This window comes from Mirounga angustirostris, unplaced genomic scaffold, assembly GCF_029215605.1.
Source record: "Mirounga angustirostris isolate CCGP_5_RB_7025 unplaced genomic scaffold, mMirAng1.0.hap1 SCAF_3, whole genome shotgun sequence".
NCBI classification, from domain to species: domain Eukaryota; kingdom Metazoa; phylum Chordata; class Mammalia; order Carnivora; family Phocidae; genus Mirounga; species Mirounga angustirostris.
This window is the reverse complement of record NW_026991711.1, coordinates 194,301,585-194,327,939: the sequence shown is the minus strand read 5'-3', so window position 1 is coordinate 194,327,939 and position 26,355 is coordinate 194,301,585. Positions and strand designations below refer to the sequence as shown.

The 26,355-nt window shown below is 60.2% G+C and overlaps 1 protein-coding gene across 7 annotated transcripts in view; it reads left to right on the top strand.

The window, feature by feature from the left end:
- KIF1A (kinesin family member 1A) overlaps positions 1 to 26,355 on the top strand; it is a 70,189-nt gene that overhangs the window by 3,718 nt on the left and 40,116 nt on the right. For 4 of the 7 annotated variants that reach the window (XM_045867300.3, XM_045867301.2, XM_045867289.2 and 1 more), the window contains exons 2-18: positions 4,507 to 4,583; positions 5,244 to 5,423; positions 6,142 to 6,207; positions 6,901 to 7,079; positions 8,046 to 8,157; positions 9,588 to 9,665; positions 10,372 to 10,437; positions 10,985 to 11,002; positions 16,600 to 16,675; positions 18,097 to 18,175; positions 18,934 to 19,076; positions 20,815 to 20,948; positions 22,066 to 22,145; positions 22,468 to 22,543; positions 24,714 to 24,793; positions 25,102 to 25,208; positions 26,068 to 26,151. In XM_045867300.3, the coding sequence (XP_045723256.1) occupies positions 4,507 to 4,583; positions 5,244 to 5,423; positions 6,142 to 6,207; positions 6,901 to 7,079; positions 8,046 to 8,157; positions 9,588 to 9,665; positions 10,372 to 10,437; positions 10,985 to 11,002; positions 16,600 to 16,675; positions 18,097 to 18,175; positions 18,934 to 19,076; positions 20,815 to 20,948; positions 22,066 to 22,145; positions 22,468 to 22,543; positions 24,714 to 24,793; positions 25,102 to 25,208; positions 26,068 to 26,151 (1,635 nt within the window). Of the gene's footprint in view, positions 1 to 4,506; positions 4,584 to 5,243; positions 5,424 to 6,141; positions 6,208 to 6,900; positions 7,080 to 8,045; positions 8,158 to 9,587; positions 9,666 to 10,371; positions 10,438 to 10,984; positions 11,003 to 16,599; positions 16,676 to 18,096; positions 18,176 to 18,933; positions 19,077 to 19,434; positions 19,462 to 20,814; positions 20,949 to 22,065; positions 22,146 to 22,467; positions 22,544 to 24,713; positions 24,794 to 25,101; positions 25,209 to 26,067; positions 26,152 to 26,355 lie in introns of all 7 variants that reach the window. The other 3 variants (XM_045867297.2, XM_045867298.2, XM_045867288.2) reach the window with 1 other exon arrangement.

The following is a 26,355-nucleotide window of genomic DNA, read 5'->3' as shown; positions in this document are numbered from 1 at the left end:
GCTATAGCCTAAGTTACTCAGGACTGCAGACGTCCTGTGTGTATCCCCACATCCCCACTTCACAAGAGCACAGACTTGGGGACCTCTGGAAGGGTTTCCTGTCTTCTGAGTCCTTCCGGCCACGCAGGGCCTACCTCTCCGGCCTCTTGTGCCCACTGCAGGCCAGCCCTCACCCCCAGGCCCTCTGCACCGATGGGAAGTCTGTTTCCTGGGGACAGATGAGCTGTGACAGAAGTGATTTTCCCAGAGACCAGCGGTGTGAGATCAAGGTGTCAGTGGGGTTGGTTCCTTCTGAGGCTCTGAGAGAATCCACTCCTGGCCTGTCTCCTGCCTGTGGTGGCTGCCACAGGCCTGGGCTGGCCTCCGTCCTCACGTGGGCTTTTCCTTGCGCGTGTCTGTCTGTCTGTCTCTGGTGGACCCCACTTCTTATAAGGACCCCGGTCACTGGATTTACAGCCCGCCCTAATTGGCATGATCTCATCTTTACTAATCTCATCTGCCAAGACCGTGTTTCCAAAGAAGGTCACATGCTGAGGTTCCAAGTGGATGTGAATTTGGGGAGGATGCTACTCACCCAGGACAGTGCCTCTGGAGCGGAGGGGACTAGACCAAGGCCACAGGGCCAGTGCATCCAGGACCTGCCCCCAGCCTACTCCAGGCCCCACAGGCTCACGCCCAGCCTTCCTGCCTCCAGCCCTCCTCCTGGATCCTGGCAAGCTGGTCCTAGTGTGATTTCAGGCAGTGACCACCATTCTGGATGGCCCCCTGGAACATTCCAGACCCTTCTTCTCTGCTCATAGTGGTCTTTCTCCCAAAGGCCCTTGTCAACCAGCAGCCCTGTGCACAGACCCAGGTGTTGCAAATGCCTAACTCATCTAAGCCTCCATCTGCTGTCACTGTTCTAGAATGTTCTAGGTTCCAAATAGAGTGAGTCTGGGAATGGAAGTCCACAGAAGGGAGCTCGGCTGTGGCTGTGGAGTTGGTGGCACCCTCAGGCCTGTTCACGGTGTCCGCAGAGGAGCCCTGGAGGCCGCTGGGCCGGGGCAGCAGCCTCATCCTAGGGGGCGGGTGCCTGTCTGTCCTGCCAGCCCCGTCCGGGACAGCCACAGGGCCGGGAGCTGCCTTCTCCCCTGGAGGCCCGCCACCCGTTAGAGTTGCGATGGGTATTCTGGTGGTGGCCTCGTGTGCTGTCCCCATAGTCCCACAGGGATGAGGACGGTTTCCAAGGCCCAGACAGGGAGACCTGGGCTCTGGGAGGCATGTCATCATTTGTGGCTGCCTGGGAAGAGCAGGGCGGACACGGGGCCCCTTCAAGTGGTCAGCAAACATTTGCTGAGCACGAGCCTTATGAGGCTGCAGTCTGGCGCCCCAGGAGAGCAGGACAGAGGCTCTTACTGCCCTCGGGGCGACGCTCCAGTGGGGAGGTGGGCAACGCACACATCAGCGCCAGATGGACCTGGACTGGCAGGGCCAAGGGCTGTGCCTTGCAGCATCAAGAAGGGGCGCAGTGATGGGGCACAAGGGCTGGCAGGGGGCTGGGGGCCACATCCGACAGCCAAGGAGCCTTCCTGGTCAGTTGGGAGAAGGTGAGGGGGTGAGCGCTCTTGTGGGTGAGGAATGCCAGTGCCCGGGTGTGGAACTAACTGTTCCCTGAGACCCCGCCGAGGTTCTGGTCTACTGCGGTGGGCTGTCTCCAAATCCTGCAAGTGCGGAGCAGTGGCCTGCTGGTAAATCAGCTCACCTGTGCGTGTGCTCACACACGTGCACACACACACGCGCATATGCATGCTCACACTCGTGTGCACACACGCACATGCTCACACTCGCGCGCACACATGCACACATGCATGCTTACACATGCACACACGCACGTGCACACATGTGCACACATGTACACACATGCACACATTCATGCTCACACACGCACACACATGCATGTGCACACACACCCTCATACACATGCACACACGCACACACATGCACATATTCATGCTCACACACACTCACGCCCTCATGTACATGCACACACACACGTGTGCACACATGCACACACACATACACACATGCACACATGCGTGTGCACACACACTCACACCCTCATACACATGCACACACGCACGTGCGCACACATGCACACACGTACACACATACATGCTCACACACATGTGTGCACACACCCTCATACACATGCACACACGCACGTGTGCACACATGCACACACGTGCACACATACATGCTCACACACATGCGTGTGCACACCCACTCACATCCTCATATACATGCACACATGCATGTGCGCACACACACGTGTGCCTGACTTCCCTGATATAAATACTCTCCCTGTGGCCAGTTTAACAAGAGGCTCACATAATTCCTCAGCATTTAGACCCTGGCGGTGCTGGAAGGAGCCCGCACAGCTCGCACTGGCTTGTGGACAGAAAATGGCTTCCGTCAGTCCTTCCTCCCTGCCTCCCTTCCCTGTTCAAGCTGGGGCCCTCACCAGCCACGTCTTTGTCCCTGGCAGGTGCCCATGCCTTGTGCACTCTGTATTGTACGCCCTTTGGACGGGCCCCAGCTCCCCCCGGCCTGGCGGGAGCATGCCCCGGGAGGACCCCTCCTCCTTCCTCAATCCCACACAAGGAGAAACTCAAGAGTCTGGCAAAGGAAGCCCTCTCTCTGGCAAAGCGGCTCTGTCCCAGTGTGCGGCAGGCTGACTGCGGGCGGCGGTGTGCTGGTCAGTGCTGGGGAGGGTTTGGAGGTGCCAGTGAGGAGCCAGGCCCAGGTGGACCCTGGGTTCCTGTCTGACTGTGCCTGGAGCTCAGGTCCATCTGTAATGACAGGGTACGTCTCAAGACCCCATGGGGCCCCCAGGGGGGAATGGGGATAGGTGACAGGCAGGTCCTGAGCACCAGAGCCCCGCTGCCTCATGGCAGACTCTCCTGTGGCCCACTCCTGCCCTTCGTCCCTCACTGTTAGCTGTCCCCGGCCCCCTCCGCTGCTGTGCTCTGTTCCTGGGAGGGCCCCCACCTCAGGGAGCCCGTAGTCCATGAGAGGTACATGGCAAAAACCCCAGCACCAGGACACAGTCAGAGCGAGGTCAGCACCCAGAACAGGGCAGGGGTCGTGCTGGACACGGGAGCAGGCTAGATGGGGCGGGGGTGAGGCCTGTGCAGGGCGTGGGGAGGGGACCTGGCCCCTTGCCACACGGGCATTGGGGGCCCAGCCCAGGCTTGGCTCAGGAGGTGCTGTGATTGTTGTTTCCACGGCGCTGGCATTATCTGCACTTGGGGTTCCAGTGGCTGCATCCCCAGTCTCAGCAGGAGTTGAAAGCGGGGCAGCTGGCTCTCCTCAGCCTTGCTCCCAGAGGCAGCATGGACGTGAGCTGCTCTAGGCCCCAGGGACAGCGCTGTGACGGTCAGTCCCCTGCTCCTGCCTGCTGGCTTCTCAAACGTGCTGGGTGATCTCCGAGAACACCTAAATCTGGGGTCCAGTTCCCCAAACCAAGTCAGCCCTGGGGACAGGCTGCAGGTGATGCCCATGTTGGAGCAGGGTGCTCAGCAGGAGCAAATGGCCGGGGGACCTGCCCGCAAAGACACTGGGCCTCAGGGTCCTCCATCAACTGGGACTTTGTAGGTTCAGATGGTGGCCCGATGGGAGTGGGGGCCTCGGTGGCTCCTGCCTGGCCACCAAGCACCTGTGGCCTGTGGCTCTAGGGCGTGGGGAATGCTAGGGGCAGGGGTACTTGCAGGCCTGGGGCAAAGCAGCCTCGGGCTGGAGGCCTGCTGGGGTGCTTGGCCGGCCCTGGCCGGTGAATGATGGCACCGCACACATTTGTGACTGCGTTCCTGGTTTGAAGAACTGACATTCTGGACGTGGAGCCTCTGGACAGCACCGCATGCCGCTTGCGGGGGGCGGGGGCGGGGGGCTGTGCAGAGGACAGTGCCAGGGAGCCCGCGAGAGCAGGCTGGGAGGCAGCAGAGGCACACGGGCAGGAGGAACGAGCTGTGTGCCCCGTGACGGAGTCCCGCAGTGGGGACAGCCCATGCTGCGCACACAGGAAGCACACGGGGATGGCGGGCCCGCAGGAAGCAGAGCTCGACCGAGCCCAGATGCCCCAGCCTTCCGGGTGCGTCTAGGACGCGTGTCTGCAGAGCAGATGTGGAAAAGCCCAGAGGGGTGGGGTGGGGAGCAGGGCTGGACCGAGGGGTGGGGGTGGGCTGCGGGGTTTCCGGCTGACCCAGCATCTGCAGGAAGGAGCCATTGTGGGTGCCCTCAGTGCATCTGTGGGCAGCAGGGTCCACCAGACAGAGGAAAGGGGCACACAGGCTTGTCTGCCTGTAATTGGAGCCCTGGCCCCATCCCATCGGGGGGCTGGCTTGTCTGGGGCCAGAGGCCTCTGAGGACCGCACCTCGCTGCCTTGCGGCGCCTGTCTGGGGGGCAGGTACACGTGCTGATCGCCTCTCCCCCCAGCAGAGTGTTAACTGCCATGCCCATCCTCTCTGCAGCCATCGTTAACCCTAAACAGCCCAAGGAGACACCCAAAAGCTTCAGCTTCGACTACTCCTACTGGTCGCACACCTCGGTAAGCCCTGGGCTGGGGTTCAGGGGGCTGGGCCGCAGCAGTGCGGATGCTCCACCATCCCTGCATGTGTCTCTCTAAACAGGGCCGCTGCTTGGGCAGGGGAGGGAGGGACAGGTGTGAGGCCCAGGGAAGGGGCCAGCGGTGCCTGCTCGGGGGTGGGGGGGGAGGACTACTTTCCCAAGGCCCTTGTGTGTGAAAGGTCACGCTGAGCAGTGACCTGCATTGTTAGGGTAACCCCCTGGGGCCTCCCTAAAGCAATCCTCTGTTAGGAGAGCATCTGGACACGACACGGTAGTCTGGTCGCTGGGCTCCCTGGGCCTCCAGGCCCTGCCCTTCCAGCCCCACCTGTCCTCACTCCCAAGGCCGCCTCGATTTTGAGCACTGTGTCTCATGCTCCTGCCTCTGAGCACCTGGTACAGGTGCCCTTCTGCCCCGGCCGCCCCGCCCCGCCTGGCCAGCTCCTTCCAGTCCCTCCCTCGGGAAGCTGCACCCTGCTGAGCAGGGTTGGGTCCCCTCTGCAGGGAGTGTGAGAGGGGGTGGGGGGCAGGTGTCCTTCCGCACTGCACTGCCTGTGGCGCCCGTGAGGCCCCCAGCTGCTGAACACGGCGGGCCAAGCCCCCCACCCAGCCTCCTACAGCTGCACCGCCTCCTGTCTTCCAGCCTGAGGACATCAACTACGCCTCCCAGAAGCAGGTGTACCGGGACATCGGCGAGGAGATGCTGCAGCATGCCTTTGAGGGCTACAACGTGTGCATCTTCGCCTACGGGCAGACGGGGGCTGGCAAGTCCTACACCATGATGGGCAAGCAGGAGAAGGACCAGCAGGGCATCATCCCCCAGGCACGCGGGCTGGGGGCAGGGTGGTGCGGGGCCTCGTAAGGGCCAACCAGACAGGGCTGCACCAGCCGGGACGCAAGAGCCCAGCAGGGCGCCCCAGGAGAGGAGCCCCAGGGGGAAGGGAGCCAGGAAGGAAGGTAAACTGGGAGGGTGGGGGGCAGGAAGAGGCTGGAGCCCAGGCCCTGTCATGGGGTGCTGGAGGGGCAGAGCCACTGGCATGGCTGACCTTGCCCTGGGGGGCTGTGAGGGCTGGTGGTCTGGGCAGGGAGAGATGCCCGGACAAGGGGCAGCCTTCGGTTAACTGAAGGCTGAGACACAGATGCCTCAGATACTGCTGGGACGCTGGCTGACACCCTGCCCAGCCCCCCTGGGCAGGCCTCTGGATCTGAGCTGGTCAGGGCTTGAGCTGGCCAGGGCAGGGGAGAACGCCAGGTAGTCTGTAGCATGAGAGACTCCCACCCACTCCGTGCAGACAAAGATGGTGCTCAGAGTGTAGGAAAGGATCAGATATCATCCATGAGCACTCCATGACTTAAGCAGAAGACAGCTGCTTTTTGGGTGCAGGCTTTCTCAATGCTTTGGAGATGGACTATTAGGGAGCAAGAGGGCCCGGAGAGCTGTGTCCAGCCTGGGCTCAGGCTGCCCACAGCACCCGGGGGACAGGCCTTCAAGAACAGCCCCGTTGTCCCCATCGTCTGACGCTATGTCCTTGGCCCTGCAGCTCTGTGAGGACCTGTTCTCCCGTATCAACGACACAACCAATGATAACATGTCCTACTCCGTGGAGGTAGGGCTCCCCGAGTGTCCGTGACTCCAGCATGGGGCGGGCGGGGGGGGGTTCCAGGCATGGACAGCAGTGCTTTTCCGATTTAAAGCAAGTCCCCAGCACTGGTTGGTACCCTGAGCTTGTCACTCACTCGTGCACGCAATGTCAGCGTACCCGCTCCAGACAGGGAGAAGTGCTGGGCACGGAGGAGCGAGGGATGGTCCTCTGCTCCGCGAGTGTTTACTTAGTGCTCTGTGCCAGGTGCAAGGACAGGTGTCTCCGAGCTGCATAACCCGGTTCTGCTGTGGCCACGGTGGCCCCAGGGTGTCCCTGCTGGACAGGCCCACAGGACGGCTGTGGGTGGGGGGAGGCCAGCAGGAGGGGCTGGGCTGACACCCCAGCTCATGCACTCATACAGGGGATGGGAGTCCTCGGCACGCCTCCCCCTACCCAGCAGGCCGCCCCCATACCTCTATCCCAAGAGTCCTGATGACGGCCCTACACCCCCACCTTGGGGGGTCCCTGCTGGTGGCCCCCATGCCCCCTGTACTCCTCACCTGGGAGCTCCTGATAGCCCTTGCAACCCCCCTCCACCTTGGGGGTTTCTGATGAAGGCCCCCACTCCTCCTATCCTGGGGGTCCTTGATGGTGACCCCCGTTGCCCCCTGGCACCACACCTGGGGGGGTACCTGATGGAATGTCTCTGCCCTGCAGGTCAGCTACATGGAGATTTACTGTGAGCGTGTCCGTGACCTCCTGAATCCCAAGAACAAGGGCAACCTACGTGTGAGAGAGCACCCGCTGATGGGGCCGTACGTGGAGGACCTCTCCAAGCTGGCTGTCACTTCCTACAATGACATTCAGGACCTCATGGACTCAGGGAACAAGGCCAGGTGCGTGCCGGGTGGCTCGCCCATCCTCCCCGTGCCCACTGCTGCAAACCTCTGAGGAAGGCCCGGTCCCTGGGGCGCCTGTTGGCCTGCCCACGGCGTCTGTCCAAGCCCCGCCGTGGAGGGGTGGGCCCCATGGGATGAGGCCACAGAGGGCACATGCCGGCCTGAGAGGGACCTCCAGATCCCCCACCCCATCTCCTACACAGGGGCTGCTCCTCTTGGGGGGCTGGTTTGTGCCCTGGGGGGGACTGGTTGTCGTCTGTGGTGGCTCCCCGGGGGGCCCTCCCCATGGGCAGCTGCCCTGTCGGGCTCCGTGGTCAGGAGGACCAGCCTTGCCTTCTCTGAGGACAAACGGCCCTCTGGACAGGGCACAAGGTAGGGGCTCTCGGGGAAGGGCCGACTGCAAGGCATAGCCGGGCACAGGCAGTCCGTCTCCCTGGCTGCGCTGCCCGGGTGGTCACGGCAACAGTCCCCCTCTCTGCCACCCGGGGGCTCCGGGAGGGTGAGGGTCCTCCTCGCTGTTGCGGTGCCGTGAGGGTGCTGTTGTGACGAGGCCTCTCCCTGCTGGGGGCTGTCTGACAGTGAGGTCTCTGCATGTCAGCAGCGCTGGGACCAGCCCCAGGCCTCCCCGCAGGCTGCCTTGGGCTTTGCCCCCTCCCCAGACGGGGACAGAGGGTGGGCGCCCCCTCTCCCTCCTGGGTGGGGCTTTTCTACATCACGGTCCAGGAGGACCCCCGGCCAGGCAGTTGGGCGGGGGCTGTCTGGGCTGCGCGGAGCCCCTGTGACACCTGAGTCCCAGGCTGCAGCTGGTGGCCAGGCGGGGCTGAGCCCTGCTCGTGCTGTGACAGGGGGCATGGTCACCACGTGACATGCCCCATGACCTGGCCCGGCTGGCTAGCACCATCAGCCACTCTCACGCCCGACCACAGGATGACGGGTAACCCCATGCGGCTTCTGTCCCCCCAGGACCGTGGCGGCCACAAACATGAATGAAACCAGCAGCCGCTCCCATGCCGTCTTCAACATCATCTTCACCCAGAAGCGCCATGATGCGGAGACCAACATCACCACAGAGAAAGTGAGTTGTGGCCTTGGCAGAGGGGGGCCGTCTGGGAGGGGGGCAGGGGGCAGTCCCATCGGGCAGGACGAGGAGGCCAGGGTGACCATCGGCCTGCAAGGCGTGTGCCCACCCCCAGCCTGGCGTGGGCCTCCAAGAAGTTGGCCCGGCCCGCAAGGCCACCTCTTCTCAGCGTTTGGCACGGCTGGGGCGTGGAGGGGGCTGGGAGGGGAGGGTCCACGGACCTGGCGTCTGCCTCCGTCTGCCTCCTGCCAGGAGTTGTGGTGGAGACTGGGGGCTGAGGAGGGCTGTCCCCAGAGCTGCGCCACTGTGGATGCTGGTGGCCCTCGGAGGCTGGGGGCCGCGGGTTGAGTGAGTGCCTGTCACAAAGGTGACTGTGGGCCCTGGCCGACTGGCAGGAGCCGGGGCCCCGGCATCCACAAACACAAAGCCGAGGCTGTGCTGCCCGGGGAACCAGCCTGCCCACAGCCCCAGCCCTGGATGCCTTTCCCACACGCCTTGGCATCGCCGGTGGCCCAGGAGGGCACCGTCTCCTGGGGCCTCTATCCAGACACGTAGTCTCTGTGCTCCCAGGAGGGCGGCAGGGCAGGCTCAGAGCCTCTTCCTGTCCATCGGTGGCTCTGTCCCTTGGTGTCAGGTTTTCTCCGTGTCATCTTCCCTGACCCATGGTCCAGGCCTCCTCCTGGGGCACCTCAGCCACCTCCCGACAGGCAGCACTCTCTCAGGCAGCACCCCAGGGTCTGCAGGGTGTCTGGGAGAAGTTGGCCCCACTTAGTCCCCAGTCATGCCAGGGTCACCTCAGCCTGGTGCCATTCTCCCCAAGAGTCACGATGGCCCAGTGGGTCTGGGTGGGCAGAGAGCGCGAGCTGGAACAGGGTGGACCTAGCTGTGGGCCACCCGCTGTGACCGTCCTCCCTGCTGTGGGCTCTGGGCACCAAGAGGGTCTCCTGACTGTTAATGTCTGGGCAAGTCCTATCTGCAGTGGCCACGGATCGGGAGGGCTTGGGTCTTTCTGGAACGTGTGTGAGGCAGCTGAGCGGCGGCTGGGGTGCTGGAACTGGGTTCAGATCCCACCACAGCTGATGAGCCCATCTGTGGAAATGGGACAGGACACACCTGGGGAGCTCTGGGGGGAATTCTGTGCCAACACATGAAGAGCGCCCCACGTGATGAGACCAGCACAGCGGCAGCATCGGGCGTTTTAGGGGTGAGGGGCACGCAGCCTCTTGGGGAGGTGGGCTTTGACCTTAGGCAGAGTCTCGGACGAGCTGTGAAGGGAGGGACACTGTGCAGGGTTAGAAACCGTCAGGCCTGGGGAAGGGCTTGGCCGTGGCTCCTCAAGTGTGTGCTTTAGGCCGTGCTGGGAGGAGGTGGGCACCCCCATAGGGGCCCTGCGGCGTCTCCTGCATATGACACACTTGCCATTTCAGGTGAGCAAAATCAGCCTGGTGGACCTGGCCGGGAGTGAGCGGGCCGACTCCACAGGAGCCAAGGGCACACGTCTCAAGGTAGGAGCCAGGCTGCCATGTCTGTGATCCTGGGCCTCGCTCATCTGGCGGATCGCATCTCTGAGCTGGGCTCGCTCCAGGGTGGGCTGGGCAGGAGGGCTCCTCTTGGGGCTGCAGGTGGGGCCACCCCCACCCAGGGTGAGCTCGGGCAGGGAGAGCAGGGGGCACGGGAGGAGGTGGGAGGAGGCCGGTAGCCAGAGGGCAGCGCCTGGCACACTGCTAGGGGTTAACAAGGACAGAGACCCTGGCAGGAAAGCTGGGCCTTTCACAGGCCCTCGCAGTAACTTGGCCCTGGTGTGTGGCTTTCGTGTCAGAACACGGGCTGCGAGGCAGACAGTTCTGGTCAAAGCAGTCTTCGGTGTCAGGAGAGAGAGTTTTCACGTTCCAGCCCCATTTTGGCCCCACATTACCTAGTGGGTGGGAAGGGGCTCTGGAAATTGTGCCAGTGGGCCCTGGGGCACGAGTGGGATGTTACGAGGGCTCCCAGGGAGCCTAGGAGAAGCTGGGCAGACTGTACCCCCCTGGCCGGGGTCGGCCTCCACCTGGCTTCTTGCCAGAGCCTCCCATGCTCCAAGGAACCCTGGGGTTAACGGTCAGGGCTCGGCGGCCTTCGCCCCGTGTCACATGGGCCGAGGTCCCAGGGGATCACTCTGGAGCAAGAGGCTCCTGAGGCTTCTGATGTCCTGACTGTCTTCTCTGCACACAGGAGGGAGCCAACATCAACAAGTCCTTGACCACGCTGGGGAAGGTCATCTCTGCTCTGGCCGAAATGGTGAGCTAGCTTTGGGTGTCTAGAACGAGACGGACGGGATGGATTGCGGAGGTGGCTCCCTGCCCTTCCTTCTGGGAGGACACTGGGGGCCTGTCGTAGCCGTGCCAGGCGCTATCTCTATCAAGGTGCTTGGGGTTCAAGGGGAAGCCCAGAGACGTGAAGGGTGTGTGTACCCAGGCTACAGATGGGGTAGCGATCCCTGCCACTCCCTGGAACCTCAGTTTCCCCACCGGTACTGGCCATTCACCAGGACACCCAGGCCTTTGCCCAGAGAAGGACGCATTTTAGGAGGCCCTGACCTTTTCTTAAATCGCTTGGGGTGAGGGAAGAGCTGCTGGGTGACAGCAGCCTGGGAGGTCACACTGTTGTTTGGCCCGTCAGGACCAAGCTGGCCAGCAATGACCAGGTGGTAAGCGATGGACACCTGGCATGTGCTCAGGCCTCTCCCGTTCCTTTGTTCTCTGGAGCCCGCTAGTCCTCCCCTCCGCACATACCCTGGGTCCCCAGCCTCACTCCAGGTCCTCAGATTCTGTCTTTTCTCTTCCAGGACTCTGGGCCCAATAAGGTGAGCTGCTTTCTTCAGTTCTGCGGGGAGGAGTCTTCAGCCATTGCGTTGGAGGGCTAGAAGCAAGGACTGCCTTTAGCCCCAGGTGTTCTGTGAAGGGCTTGGCAGCAAAATTACCCTTTCATTTGTGCACCTAGCAGACAAACACATTGAGCCCAACTCTGAGTTGGGCCCTGTGTTAGAACAACACAGCCCTTCAGGGGCCACAGCACGATGGGGGACATAGTAGACACAGAAACAGAATTATGAATTGGTATAAATCCCATAAAGGAAAAAAATGGGCCGTGAGCGTGACTCATGCACAAGAGAGCCTTTAGTCAGTATGACCATGGAAACTTTACAGGACAGGTGGCTTTAGGGCTGAGACCTGAGGAGAGGGGAGGAGCCAGTCAGGCAGAGGGGTACGCACCTGTGCCATGTAGTTGGAAAGCCCAGCGTGAGGTGCTAAAGTGGAAAAATGTTGATTTATGTGAGGAATTGCGTGGGCAGAAATGTGAGGAACTATGTGGGGAAGCATGAGGAACTATGTAAGGAAATGAGAGGAAGTGTGTGATCAACTATGTGGGGAACTGTGTGAGGAAATGTGTTGGGAACTGTGAGGAAACATGGGACGAACTAAGCGAGGATCTGAGAGGAACTAACTGTAGCAACAGTGTGAGTATCTGTGAGGAACTATGTGAATGATTTTGTGAGGAACTATATGGGAAGTGTGTGTGGAATTGTGAACAGTGTGAGGAATTATGAAGTATTGTGTAAGAAACTGAAAACTGAGGAGCTGTGAGAGGAAGGATCTGAAATGGTGTAGGGCAAGTGTGGGAATTCTATGAGGAATTGTAGAGAACTGTGTGGGCAACCGAAATACTGTGCATAGGACTGTGTAAGGAACTATGTGAGGAAGTGTGAGAAATGGGTAAAATGCACAAGGAACTGTAACAGACTGTATTGTGAACTATAGAAAATTGAAATTGGGTATGGCACTCTGAAGAATTGTAACTGTGACAAAATGCGTGTGAAACTGAAGAATTATGAGTAAATGTGTGGACTGAATGAGGAACTGTGGAGAATGGTGTGGGGAGCTAAATGGATAACTGAGGAAACCTGGTCAAACTATGTGGGAACCGCGAGGAACCATGTGAAGACTATGTGAGGAACTCCGAGGAAATGTGAGAGGGAGTGTATGAAATCGTATGGGAATTGTGTGTGGGAACTCTGAGGCACCAGGAACCCTGGTGTGGGGAACCAGGCAGGAACTGTGTGAAGAACTGTGAGGAACGTGACAGTGTGGGGAATAGTTGGAATGGTGTGGGAAAATATGTGGGTATTGTGTGGAGGGAGAACCTTGAGGAACTGTGTGTGGACCTTGAACAACAGTGAGTCACTATGTGAGGAGCTGTGTGGGGAACTGTGTAGGGCAAGTGTGAGGTACTAGTATGGGGAACTGTGCAAGAAGTCTGGAATTCTGTCAAGTATTGCGAGGAACTGTGTGGAATGTGTGAGGAACCACACTGAAATGGGAGAGGAAGTATGTGAAACGGTGCGGGGACCTGTGTCTGTGAACTTGGAGGAGTTCCATGTGGGACTGTGTGAAAAACTGGTGACTTATGAGAGGAATTGTGGGAGGAATTGTGAGGGATTATGTGGGGAAGTGTGTAGAGGGAACTGTGTGGAATTATATGAGGAATTCTGCAAGGAACCTGTGGGGACTGTGAGGAACTATGAGAGAAACTGTGTGAAAAACTGAGGGACTGGGAAGAACTGTGTTGAAGTAATGTGTCAAGAACTGTGAGAAAATGAGAGGAACTCTTTGAGGACCTGTAAAGGAACTGTGGGAACAGTATGAGGCAACTTTCCATGGAAGTGTGTGAGGAAGTGTGTAGGGAACCATGTAAGGGACTTTGTGGAACTGTGAGAGGAAGTGTGTGGAACTGTGTGAGGGAACTGTATGGGACTGTGAGGATCTGGGTGGGAACCTATACAGGAAGTGTGTGGGGAACTGTTTGAGGAACTGTGAGAAATAGTTTGAGGATATGCATGAGAAACTGCATGATTCTGAGGATTTCCATGAAGAATTGTGAGGAACTGTGGGAGGAACTATGTGAGGAGTTGTGAGAGGAACTGTGTGTAAGTAATGAATCGTGAGGCACTTCACAGAACTCTAAGAAGGGTGTGAAACTGTGTGGGCAGACTGGGAATTGTGTGAGTGACTTTTGAGGAAATTTTTGGAGAACTGTGAGGAACTCTGGAATGATGGGGGGAACTTTGTGGGGAAGTATGAGGAACTGGGTAGAACTGTGTGAGGGAACAGTGAGGAAGTGAGAGAAACTGACAAACTATGTGTAGAACTGTGTGGGGAGCTGTGTGGAGAATTGTGAGGAATGTATGTGAACTCTGTGAGAAACTGTGTGGAACTGTGAGAGGAAGTATGTGAAATGGTGTGGGGAAGTATGAGGGCTGTGAGGGAACTGTATGCAAAACTATGTGAGGGACAATGAGCAGTCCCTCACACAATTCTCCTCAGTTACTTACAGAGTTCCCCACACAGTCTCTCAGTGCAGTTCTTCACACTGTTCCTGGCACAATTACACACACGCACACTTCCCACATAGTCAGTGGGAAAAGGAATGTGAGGAACTATGAGAAACTTTCTGGGGAAATGCATGCAGAACTGTGTAACGGGCTATGTCAGGGATTTGTGTGGAGAAGTGTAAGAAACTGAAGGAATCTGTATGAAAGTGTGTGGGAAATTGTGCAGGATCTGTGTGAAAAGTGTGTGTGTGGAACTGTATATGGCACTGTGTGGACTGTTGGGAACTGTGAGGAACGGTATGAACTATGAGAAACCGTGTGGACCTGGGTGAGAAACTGAAGAATTGTGAGGAACTGTATGTGGACTTTGTGGAACCGTGAAAGGAAGAAATTGTGTGGGGAGCTGTGTGAGGAACTATGAGAGGATCTGAGATGAAAACTATATAAGGCACCAGGTGAATTCTGTGGAGGATGTGAGGAATTATGAGGAACTGTAAGGAAATAGATGTAGACTGTATGAAGAATTTTGAGGAACTCTGTGTGCACTGTGTAAGGAAACGTGGAATGGTGTGGGGGAACTAAGTGAGTAACTATGTGAGGAAACTGAGGAACTGTGAAGAATTGTGTGAAGAACCGTTTGAGGAACAGTGTGGGAAGTAGGCATAGAACTGTGTTAGGGGTGGTGTGAAGGATTATGTCAGGAACTGAGAGGAATTGTGTGAGGATCTGAGAGAAACTATATGAGGAACTGTGTAAGGAACTGTGAGAAGAGCTGTTTGGGAAACTGTATGTGGAATGGTGTATAGAATTGTGCGGTACCGTGTGTGGAATTGGAAGAATTGTGAGGAACTGTGTGAGGAATTGTGTAAAGTCTGTGTGAGGAAATGTGGGGGAAGTGTGAGAAACTAGATGAGAAAGTGAGAAACCATTGGGAACTGTGTGAATTGTGAGAAACTATGTGGAACTGTGAGAGGAAGAATGCAAAATGGTGTGGGGACTGTGAAAGTGCTGAGGACGTTTTCAGGAATTGCGAGGGACTGTGTGGAATTACGGGCGGAAGTGTGAGGAGCTGCATCGGGACTGTGTAGGGACCTCTTTAAAAAGCAGAATTGTGTGAGGGATGGTGGGGGGAACTATGTTAGGAGCTGTGAGAAGCTCTTTGGGGAAATGTGTGAAGAACTGTGAAGGACTGTGCCAGGGACTGTAAGGAATCGTGTGGAACTATATGAGGAACTCTGTTGAGATCTATGTGAGGAGCTAGGTGGAACTATGTAAAGAACTATATAAGGAACTGTGAGAGAGGAACTGTGTCATGAACCGTGGGATGCATTGTGTGACAAATTGCGCAGAGTTGTGTGATGGACCTGGAACTGTGCAGGGTGCTGTGGGGAACTGTGTGAGGGAGTGAGTGAGGGACAATGAGGGAATGTGTGAGGCACTATGGGAACTGTGTGAAGTGGGGGGTTTGCAATAGAAACTTTTTCAGGAATTGAGTGAGAAAGTTTTTGAGGATCGGGGTCTGGAGCATGTAGATGATGCAGATCAGGGAGCATGGAGGCATGTAGACGATGAGGCCAGAGAAGGGCAGGGGCCTGATCTGAGGTCTTTAGTCTGTTGTCAGGAACTAGCTGATTGTGGTTTAATGGGGAGCAGTGGATGGGTTTTCAGCAGGGCTCAGGTTGCTGCATGAAGAATAGATGGGGAACGGCATGGCCTGGTGTGGCAGTCAGGAGACTGGAAGTCAGTGGTGCAAAAACCCAGGTGTGAGATGATAGAGGCTGGGAAGGCAGAGGAGAAGGGAGAGCAGCAGGTCGTTCTGGGAGGTGCAGGAGCATGACTGAACAGTGGCTGCTGCTGCATGGAATGAACAATGGTGATGGAGCGACGGAACTGAAGGTGACCCCTGGTCCTTGCAGAAAGGACTGCGTGGTCGTAGGGCATTTACCGTGGAAATGAGGAATATGACAAATGTGGCAGAGGATTCAGCCTCAGGAATTAAGTAATCAAAAAGCAAAGTAGAAATACAGTTTTCACCCACCAAGTCTCAACAGATTAAAAAAGGCCTTCGGTACTGAGGCGCTGCTAGGAGATGGACACTCAAGCCCCGCCTACAGCGAAGCCGGCACAGCATTTTGGGAAGCCATTCTGACCTCGTGTCTCAGGAGCTTTCAAAGTTATGTTCTCTGAGAGCTAGCGGAGCTCCTCTCGGAAATCATCCTGAAGAACAATGACAGGGGAGCTTGAACCCAGAGAAACGGCACAGCCTGTGGTAATGCCTGCGTGTGTCTCCCTGGGTGGGGAGTCCGGGCGGCAGGCGCCACATCTGCTGGCCGCTGCAGGTGCTCAACAAATACTTTTAAGCAGCTCTACACATGAACTAGGAGACACAGGAAAGGAACTGAATATCCGTGATGAGCGGACTCCTTCGGTCAGTCCATAAGAAGCAATAATTCCCAGCAGCCATTACGTGGGCCTGAGTCCACATTCTGAATGACCTGCATTCACTTTAAGAGAGGAATAAAGAGCCGCAGGAGTAGCTAGGAATGTGGAGGATGCTTCATCCTGAGGGGAGGGTGGGGGAGCAGTTTCTAAAGAAGGGGCTTGTGCCTGGACTGCAGGGAGGGAAGGTGAGTTCCATGTGGAGAGAGAGGGGCGAGCGGATGGGCACTGGCAGAGGCCTGGAATGCTGCATAAAGTGGTGGGGCCTTTTCTTTTTAGTCAGCAGAGCTGACAGTACTGCTTGAGGAGGGGGTGATGGGCTCAGATTGGTCCTTCTGACAGAGTGGAGAGAGGATTGGCTCTGTCCGGCTGTGTGGCCCAGATGTGCGACGGGATGGACTAGGGAGGAACCTGAGGGGATGTGACAGTCTGGTTCTGGCCCTGAGTGCGGGCGCCTGGGGGTGGCACCCTAAGGGTCAGGTGGGGAGAGGCCTTGAGAACTGGCCCAGCCCTGCCCTCCACAGCAGCCTTTGGCTTTGGGGACCCACCCCACAGACCCTGTGCTTTGCCCCCTCCATCTCCCTTCCCCTCCAATGGGCTCAGGGTTGACCTTGAATGTTCTTCCCTCACAGAACAAGAAAAAGAAGAAGACAGATTTCATTCCATACAGAGATTCCGTGCTGACCTGGCTCCTCCGAGAAAATCTGGGTGAGGACTCTCGGGCTCACTTACCCCTAGGGCTCTAATTTCCACCCTGAGCCATTGTCCTGCCTTACCTCCTGGGAGGGGGTGTCCAACCACCAGGAGGCCTCTCACCCTTTCTGGGCCGAGGCTGAGGCAAACCTGAGGGATCCTTCTGGAGGCCAGCAAAGGGCTAAGGAGAGCAAGTGCGGGGAAGCAGGATGGCCCATAGGGCCACAGAACACACACACCTATGTCGGGGCTCCTGCTTCAAGCCCGTGACATCCAGACCAAGTACCACCCCTTGCTGGGACTCCAGATTCCGGGGAGCCCTGCTTGCTTGCTGGGCTTTTGGTAGGTGCCATCTGTCACCCCTTCTCCTTGAGTTCTGAGCCCCTAAGACACAGATAGAGAGATAGAGACTGAAGTGTCCCGATACTGATCCCTTTCCTCCCAAAAATAACCTCAGGGGTCCTCCCTGGCTATGTTCACAGTCTGGGAGGCTGACGCCCAGGAAAGTAAACTGAGTCTTGGGCCGACCCAGGGAACACAGGCAGCTGGGACCTACAGACTTCCTCAGCTCCGTGGCTACGGTGTAGGAGCCCCTGCTGGCCGACCCGGCACCCCAGAACCAGCCTGGCTGATGCTCCGCTTGGGCTGGTGATGGGTACCACATCAGGCCTCCTGGGTGCTCCCGGGGGTGGGTGGGCCCCCCTGAGAGTGGACGGTAGTGTCCTAGGAATGTGTTCCTTCACCTGGGACGTGGACCAGAGGGAGGCCTCTGCCCAGGCCCAGCTCCAGGGTAGGGGCAGGGGGAGCCGCTGTGTAGCCCAACCTGGCACCTGGCGTGGCTCTGCACCCCAAGCCCTTCTTCACACTGTCACCTCCCAGTCCGTGTGGGGGTCATGTTCCTGAGGGCTGCCCGGGCCGCTGACCTGCCCGCACCCCCTGCCCAGTGCTCACTGTGCTGTGAGCCTTCGAGTGATCTGTTAGCCTCAGAGCTGAAGCCCAACCATCACTTTCCTCACGCGGTGCGCTACCTGACGCCAGGCTCCGCGCTGTCCTGGGCCAGGACTCTGGACGTGAAATATTAAGGAAAATATTCCAAAAGAGAAAGATAAAAGTGAAAGAATCATTGCATCTTGAATTGAAATGAATGTTGAGTTTCTAAAGAAATTATCCCGACCCTTGCAGTAAATGCTGTAAAATCCGCCACAGCTCCCCCCAACTTGGTTATGGGGAGGGAGCCTGGCTATTGTAAAATGGCCCCAAATGTGAGAAAAGCATGCTATAGAAGAAAAATAACTGCAGTAGTGAAGGCCAGACCCCCCCGTTCACACAGTGGCCCGTGACTCGGTTTACCTGTCTGGGCCTCAGCCTCCCCAGCAGCAAAGATAGGAGGGGACGGGGGAGAGAGGAGCCCCCACGACCCAGCCGTCTTCCCACAGGTGGGAACTCGAGGACGGCGATGGTGGCGGCCCTGAGCCCTGCAGACATCAACTACGACGAGACTCTGAGCACGCTGAGGTGTGTTCTCGAGCACGGCGGGCTCCGCCCCCTGCCTGGCTCTGGGAGGGCGTGGATCCCTGACCGAGTCAGGAGCACCGCTTTGGGGGAGGCCATCTCATCTGGGGCTCCTTAAGGCTCCAAGTGGCTGTTGGGGGCACCTGGGTCTTCACGGGCCCCTTCCATTCCCACCACCCATGGGACTCCAGTGGCCCAGGACCCCTGTGGTACCAAACCAGGTCTTTAATGAGCAGAGGGGCACAGGTATGTTCCAAAGGTCCCTCTGGCTGCAGGGCGGGCAGCCTGGGTGGGGAGCCTGGGTGCTGGCCCTGAGGAGTTTGCTTGGCTGACCAGGTCACACATGGCGTGGGTCCTGATATAGGTCCGTGCTCACACACCTGTGACACTTGGGTGTGCAGGCTAAAGACACACGCGTGTGGGCATCCTCATATTCCCCCAGTGGGAGACTTGCTCCCTCCACCCTGGGGACCACAGGTCCAGGTGTGAAAGCCCCACCCCGCGGAGAGGTACCACCCCATCCCTGCTCCTCCTGGGGACTCCGTCCCCCCAGATAGGGGGGCAGAGCTAGGTGACCCCACCTGGAGCTCTCTGGCCAGTGGCCCCACTGACTCCAAGGGGGCTGACCCCCTGCTCTGTGTCCAGCCCCTGGGTCCCAGCTGCCGAGGCCCTCCCCAGCACGGCTCTGCCCCGGGCAGGGCTCTGGGCCCCTTTGGGCCAGCCGGCCACCGGCACAGCCCACAGCCCCCTTGGCTGTCCAGGTATGCTGACCGGGCCAAACAGATCCGCTGTAACGCCGTCATCAATGAGGACCCGAACAACAAGCTGATCCGTGAGCTGAAGGACGAGGTGACCCGGCTGCGGGACCTGCTGTACGCCCAGGGTCTCGGGGACATCACCGATAGTGAGTGTCTGTGCTGCCTGGGGCCGGCCAGGCTGCCCTCACGGCCCTGACCTGCATCCTAGCCCTGCTCTGAGTCCCCGGGCAAGCCGCCTCGGGGGGAGGCTGTGGTTTCTGGCCTCGGCCGGGGTGGATGGTATGGGTTTGGCGCCGGCCCAGGCAGGCCGCAGACGGTTTCCCTGGAAGCCACATCGGCGTGCTGTGGGTGCTGGGATTGCAGCGGTCCCCGCGTGTCCGCCGAAGACCCCACCTCCAGCCTGGTGCCCGGCCTGCGATGGGCGGGCCTCAGACCCTCTGGAGACAAACCTGTTCTTCTGTTTCTCTGTCTCTCCTCCCTCCCCCACACCTCCCCTCCCCTTAGCCAACACTGTGCCCGGAGGACCCAAATGTGTGTATCCCCCTTGCTGCTCTCTGCTTCCCTGCTTCTGTCCCTGCTCCGCGGGGTATGGGGCAGCACGGCAGGGAGGCGCCGGCCCAGCCGTCCTCTGCCTTCCCCCCTTGCAGGGGCTGGGGCAACAGCTCTCTTGCTCACAGGCACCGTCCTGGTAGATGCAGGGCCCACCGCCTATGCTCCCGGCTCAGCCCATGTCTGTATGGGAAACTGAGGCCCCAGGGAGGCCTGGTGCAGCCACGGCCTTCTCAGGCTGGAAGCGGCTGAGCTCGGCCTGCCTGAACGCTCTGTACTCCCAGAGGCCTGGGAAGCTCGGAATGGTAGCCTAGCAGCAGAGGGCGGGGAGAGCTGGAGGGCCTGAGGAGCCGGGGCTGCCCCCGGCCCCACACGCCGAAGCCCCTCGCCCTGGAAATGCTGAGTGAGGATACCGGGCCAGAGCTTCCCAGCCTGTCTCCTGGCCTCGGGCCTGGGGCTTGGTGCCCCCCGACCCAGGGCTCCAGGGCGCCCTCGTTCTGCCCCGCGCCCCGTGCTGTCCTACGTTGCTGCTGCTCTGCCGTGTGTCCGCTTCTGCCAGGAGGGGTCTGGGCACCTCCCCCACCAGGGGCGTCCTAGCCCCGAGTCCCAGGCCTCGGGGGGCATGGAGCCGGGGGCGACCCAGAGCAGGCTCTTCAGGGTGGAGGAGTAGGAGCTATCTCGGGGGTCCCACAGTTCACCTCTCCTCCAAGGTGTTCTCGGGGCCGAGTCCTGTGCTCGGTGGGGCTGGACAGTTAGAGCCGCATGGTCCCCGCAGCTCGGGGACGCACGGCGGGCCAGGCGGGTGATGGGTTCGGGGGGGGCGGAGGGGGGCGCCCAAGGCAGAGCGGGTGAGGCTGGGTGTCAGGGCTCTGGGTGCAGGAAGGCCACAGGGCAGTGACAGCAAAGGCCAGGAGACAGGGTGGGGGTGCGGAGACTACCAGGCGGCCTGGGAGTGGGTGTGGGCAAAGCAGGAAGGCCGCAGGCCCAGGCAGGGTGGGGGTGGGGAGGGTAGAGAGGAGCTCGAGGGGGTGCCCTGCTGCTGCCGGGGTGCTGGGAGGGCTCTGGGGGCTGGGTCCCCTGGCGGGCAGGTGGCAGGCCGCCTTGCATGTGCTTGTCCGGCGCTGGGCCCCAGGCTGCACCTGCTGGGGGTTTCCGTTTCCCGCCTCTCTTCACCCTCCTCTTGCTTTTTCCCAACTTGGTCTTTCTTTTCTCTCCCTCCCATCTGTCTGCCGCCCTCCCCTTCCCTTCCTCCCGTAGATGTTTCCGACCTTGAGAACAATAACCGTAACCGTGGCGGGGCAGAGTTGAGTCCAGCCCCTGACAATCTCTCCACAGTGACCAATGCCCTGGTGGGCATGAGCCCCTCGTCCTCGCTCTCGGCCCTGTCCAGCCGTGCCGCCTCCGTGTCCAGTCTGCACGAGCGCATCTTGTTTGCCCCGGGCAGTGAGGAGGCCATTGAGAGGCTGAAGGTGAGGGCGCCGCCGGCGGGGGACAGCGCCCCCTCTAGGGGCCTGTGCACCGGGCCGAGGCCTCTCCTCCTGGAAGGGGTGCGCTGACGGCAAGGGGTGGGCTTGCTTAGAGGCGGAGCGAGTAAGTCTGGGCCCCACCCGCGGGCACCCCCTCCACTGCCCAGCACCAAGGGCTCCCGGGGGCTTCTGCGCTCCCGCCCAGGTGTTCTGTGCTCACACCTGTGACCCCACGGTGGGCCGGCTGGGTTTTAGGTTGTGAGCTTAGCGTTCCTCTAGGGAATGACTGTGGGGTGCTGGACTGTGCGGGGCTGGGGGTGACTTAGCAGACAAACGCACAGAGGCTGGACCGAGGCTGGGGTGGGGCACTGGGTGGGTGGGTGACTCTGGGGCGTAGGGCCCACTGGGGTGTGGGGCTGGGAAGGAAGCCAGGAGCTGGTGCTGATGTTGGAAGTGCTTGTCGTCTGGTCCCGGCAGTGGCCGAGGGACATCTGTGCCTCAGAACCAGTCTCAGTGTCCCATGTGTCTCTCAGTGTCCCCGATATCTCTTAGTACCTCTACGTGTCTCTAGTGTCCCTGCGTGGGTCATAGTGCTCCTGAGTATCTTGCATTGTCCTTGAGTGTCTCCCAGTGTCCCTGTGTGTCTCTCAGTGTCCCATGCGTCTCCCAGTGTCCCGCGTGTCTCTCAGTGTCCCCATGTGTCTCTCAGTGTCCCCACGTGTCTCTCAGTGTCCCGTGTGTCTCCCAGTGTCCCCACGTGTCTCTCAGTCCCCGCGTGTCTCTCAGTGTCCCGCGTGTCTCTCAGTGTCCCACACATCTCTCGGTGTCTCACATGTCTCTCAGTGTCCTTGTGTGTATGTGTTTCTCTTCCTCCAGGTTTATTTTGCCTTTTCCTTTACTGTCTGGCTGTGTCCACAGGAGACACTTGTGTCCGCGGACACGTTAACCCCTTAGCCCTTCACCTTGACCTTTCGGGCATTGTGCTGCCTAGATAGACCTGGGAATTGGGGCCCTGTGCCCTGCAGACCTGGCTGCTCGTCTGCCCTTTGCCCGGCAGCCTGGCCTCTGTCTGCTTCCGCCGCAGACCCCCAACCTCACTCTGCTCTGTCTTGCTGCCCAGGAGACGGAGAAGATCATCGCTGAGCTCAACGAGACATGGGAGGAGAAGCTGCGGCGGACGGAAGCCATCCGGATGGAGAGGTGGGCGGTGGGGAAACTGAGGACTCCAGCACCCCAGCCCTGGGCTCCTGGGGGTGACCGTGCCCTAGCGTGGGACGGCTCATCTCCTCTCACCAGGGACTCCCCCCTCACCCCGTCACCCATGGCCCCATTGACCTGATCTCTGATCAGGTGACAGGTCCTCTCTAGGCGGATCACTGACTGGATGGGGCACCACCTGGGCGCTGCCCTTGGGCTGTGTGGCCAGATCCCCTCCAGCTCCTGCTTGGCCGATGGGTCGGTTGGGGGTGAGGCAGGTCCTGTGGCCTCGAGGCTCAAGCTGACCCGGACACTGTCCTTCCAGGGAAGCCCTACTGGCCGAGATGGGCGTGGCCATGAGGGAGGATGGCGGCACACTGGGGGTGTTTTCTCCCAAGAAGGTAGGTGCTGGTTCTAGTTCTGGGGTACAGCCCTGACTCAGACTGGCCTGGGTGGCCCACAGCCCTTTGTGGGGTGTCAGCTCCTCTGGGAGGCCAGAGGGATCCTCCTGGGCTGAGAGGGGGCAGGTGTAGGCCCCAGGGGCCATGCTTGCCCACAGCCAGACCTTCCTATGTGGGAGACTCGGCCTGGCCTCCCCACAGTGGGATGTCCCCGTGGCCTTAGGACATCCAGATGGCTCACTCTGCCTGAGGAATGGACTGGGATCCTCGAGGTGGAGGCAAGACTGGGGGGCGTGGACCCACTGGAGCCTGTGCAGGCCATGGGCAGGGCCTGGCTGGACATGAAACTGGGAGACACTGCCCTCTTGGAGCTTAGCCAAAGTTGGGCCTGGCTGTCCCAGCTGGGACTCTTCTCCCACCCCAGCCTGGCTCGCTATCCAGACCTGGCCCTGTCAGCTGGGGGGGCCTCACGTGGAGCAGAGCACCACCCCCTTTGATAGCTCAGATGGGGTGTAGCATGAGCATTTGGGGAAAACTCTCTCTGATAATTCTAGGACCCAGGACCCCCTTCACCCCAAAGAGTGCCAGACCCTTAGAGCTCTTAGGAGCCAAGTTCCAAGCCAGGAAGCCTCCAAGGAGGTGTCTGCTCTGACCACAGCTCGGGGTCTCCAGGCCCTGTCCCTGACACTTGGTCAGCGAGGAAGCACCTTCCTGTCTTCCCTGGAGCAATTTCCTTGTGGCTGGCTTTTCACCTTGGCCTTGTTTGAGACAAAGGGTTTCTGTGTTGCCGGCACCTGAAGCCAGAGGCACGTGGAGCGCCCTCTGTGCTGCTGGGGACCCCTGGGAAGGGGAGTGCGCATGCTGGGCGATGCATCCAGCAGCTGGGCACAGGGCCAGGCTCTTCGGGCTGCTTCTGCCCCATGCACTCCAGGCCAGGAGAGCAGCGTGGGCTAAGGCCCAGAGGCAGGAGGGAGGGAGAGGTGCTTGGGAGGGCGTGTGGGCAGGCTCTGCACTTGGGGCAGGCTGGGGAGCAGGTGGTACGCTGCTTCTTATGCCTTCTGGATAGGCTTTAGTTTTCATTTGGAATGGATTGCTCCTGGGCTCTCAGTTCCTGACCCTTCCTGGGGAGTGGGGCGCACCCCAGGGCTAGTGTACAGAGCTGTGGGGGCAGGCGACCTCGGGACATTTGCACCCTGGAGGCCTGGAGGCACCTTGGTGGCAGAGAGAATACTCGATGGCCCCAGTCTTGGCACTGCCCTGGGGGCCTCTGAGGATACCTCCTCCTGAGAGGGTGGCATTCCTGGGACTCTGGCGAGCACAGCTCTCCTTGCTTGGGAGAAGGGGTGGCTGGGGATGGTTGTCCCCAGTGTCCGATGGCCAGGACTTCACAGTCCTGCACAGAGCGGTGGTGGGGCGCTGGGGGACTTGGAGCTGGGCGTGGAGGCTGCTTGTTCCGAGGTGCCCGGAGGGAAGCCAAGAAAGCTGTCCCAGCCTCCACCAGTTTGCAGGACCCCAGCCTGGGACACAGTGCGGGGTGGCGTTCCTGAGCTCGGGAAGCGTGTCTAGGGCCCCAGTGGGTGAAGCCTGTGGGGGTTGCCCTGGGAAGGACAGGTGACTGAGGGCAGTGCTCAGACAAGGTGGTCACCTTCGGTGCGCCTGCGGACGGGAGGGGCCCGAGCTGGGGGGCTTGGCAGGGACTTCTTTCACACCCTCTGCTCCACAGCCCCCAGGCCACAGCTCCCTCCCCAGTCAGCACCCTAATCCTTCTGCACTCACAGGTCCACTGGGGCCCTCAGCTCCTAGGTGCTTCAGTTGGAATGGGGTCCTGTAGCCCCTTTTAGGGTGGAGGAAAAGACCAGAGCCGGTGCCCTGGTCCCTGCGGGACCCAGCCTGCGCCCTGCATATCCAAGGGCCCACCACAGCCCCCAGCACCTCCCTGGGTTCCCAGCTCCTCTGGAAGCCCAGCTCCCCCTGAGTGCCTCCCCCCAGGTTCTGAGCTCCCCGGGCTTCTCCTCAGGGAAGCCAGGCTGGGAGGACACTGCGTCCTCATGAGGCCAAGCCTAGGGCTGGTGGTGGTGGTGGGCTGGCACCTGAGGAGAGAGAGATCAGGTGGGTGCCAGTGCTGGGCCCCTGCGCCTCCCCAGCAGAGGTGACCCTCCTCTCTCCCCAGACGCCACATCTCGTCAACCTGAACGAGGACCCACTGATGTCCGAGTGTCTCCTGTACTACATCAAGGACGGGATCACCAGGTGGGGGTCGCGGGGGGTGGGCGGCTCCCCTGCAGAGGGGCTGCCGAGCCTGGCATCTGCTGGAGCCCTGCTGTCTGCTCGTGCTTGTTGCTGGACACGAGGCTGAAGGCCACTCTGTGCTGCGGGCTCTCCCAGGCTGGTCTGGGCTTGGGGCATCCCCTGCGGCCCCACCAGTGCACCCTGGGAGTTTCCCTACGGAGCCCAGCTGGGCATCCCTGTGGGGGGCGGGGGGCGGGGGCGGGCCAGTGGGCGGCGGCCTGGATGCCCTGGTCCAGCCCCTGCTGACGGTCCCCGCCCCTCCTCCCCAGAGTGGGCCGGGAGGATGCGGAGAGGCGGCAGGACATCGTCCTGAGCGGGCACTTCATCAAGGAGGAGCACTGCGTCTTCCGGAGCGACTCCCGAGGGGGCAGTGAAGGTACCTCTGCCCTTCAGCCCCGCCCGGCCCCCCTGCTGCTGACTGCCCGGCTCGGCCCAGGCTCCCTCGTCAGTCCCGGGCAAGCGCCTCCTTTGGAACGAGGCTTTGAGTGCTGGGAGTGGACACGGGAGCTCCCTCCCCGTGCCAGGAGTGGGCAGGGGGATAGTAAGCTGTGAGGAGTGAGCCTCGATCCAGGGTGGAGAGCTATTTTGGAGGACACTTTCCTGTCAGCCTTGGAGTGGTCATCTGTCCATTACCCAGCCTGCCTGCCCGCCTCCGTCCCCGTTGCCCGTCTGGGACGTGGCCCTCTCGGGAGACACCTGCCGATCCCTGTGCCATCACAGTGCCCACGGCCCCCCCAGCGCCAGGCATGCTCCCTGGCAAGCGTCTGGCCTGCAGCCCACTGTGACTGGGACACTTCAGGGTCATGGCCTTAAACAGCGTTGGGGATGTCGGCTCTCCCGGAATTCTGTCCCCGAAGCCTGCCCTCCTCTGGGTGGGTGGGCTCTAAGCTCTGGAGGGCTCTGGGACTCCTGGGGACATGCAGCCACTGTTTCCCATCCGTGCCCACCTGAGGACCCTGACGGCTCCCCTGGTTCTCTGACTCGGGCACATGTGCCTCTCCATCGGGGTCACCTTCCTCACCTGCTGTGTGAGGGCAACCGTCCTCTGGGGCCCAAACGAGGTATTGTGTGCTGGCAGTCAGGCTTTGCAGCTAGCAGGGAGGAGAGAGGCCTGATGGGGGCCGCACCTGGGCGGCCAGGTGAGCCGAGCCGTGCGTGTGGACAGAGGGCATGACCAGCCAGGATGACGGTCCCTCACAGTCCTCCTCTCTAACCTCCCCTCCTCTGTCCCATAGCCGTGGTGACCCTGGAGCCCTGCGAGGGCGCAGACACCTATGTCAATGGCAAGAAAGTCACAGAGCCCAGCATCCTGCGGTCAGGTATGACTAGGGCCTGGACACAGGTGTGCCTTCCCCCCGCTGCTGCTTCAGGATGGGGCCTGGGGTCCATGCACTCAGCTTGGTGTCTCCCTCCTGGCACCTGGGCCCAGCTATAGTCAGGGCCCGAGGGCAGGGAGGACAGAGCGGTGACCAGCCGAAGGTGGCCGGTGAAGGTGGCTGAGGGAGGAGCTGAGGGAGGCCTTA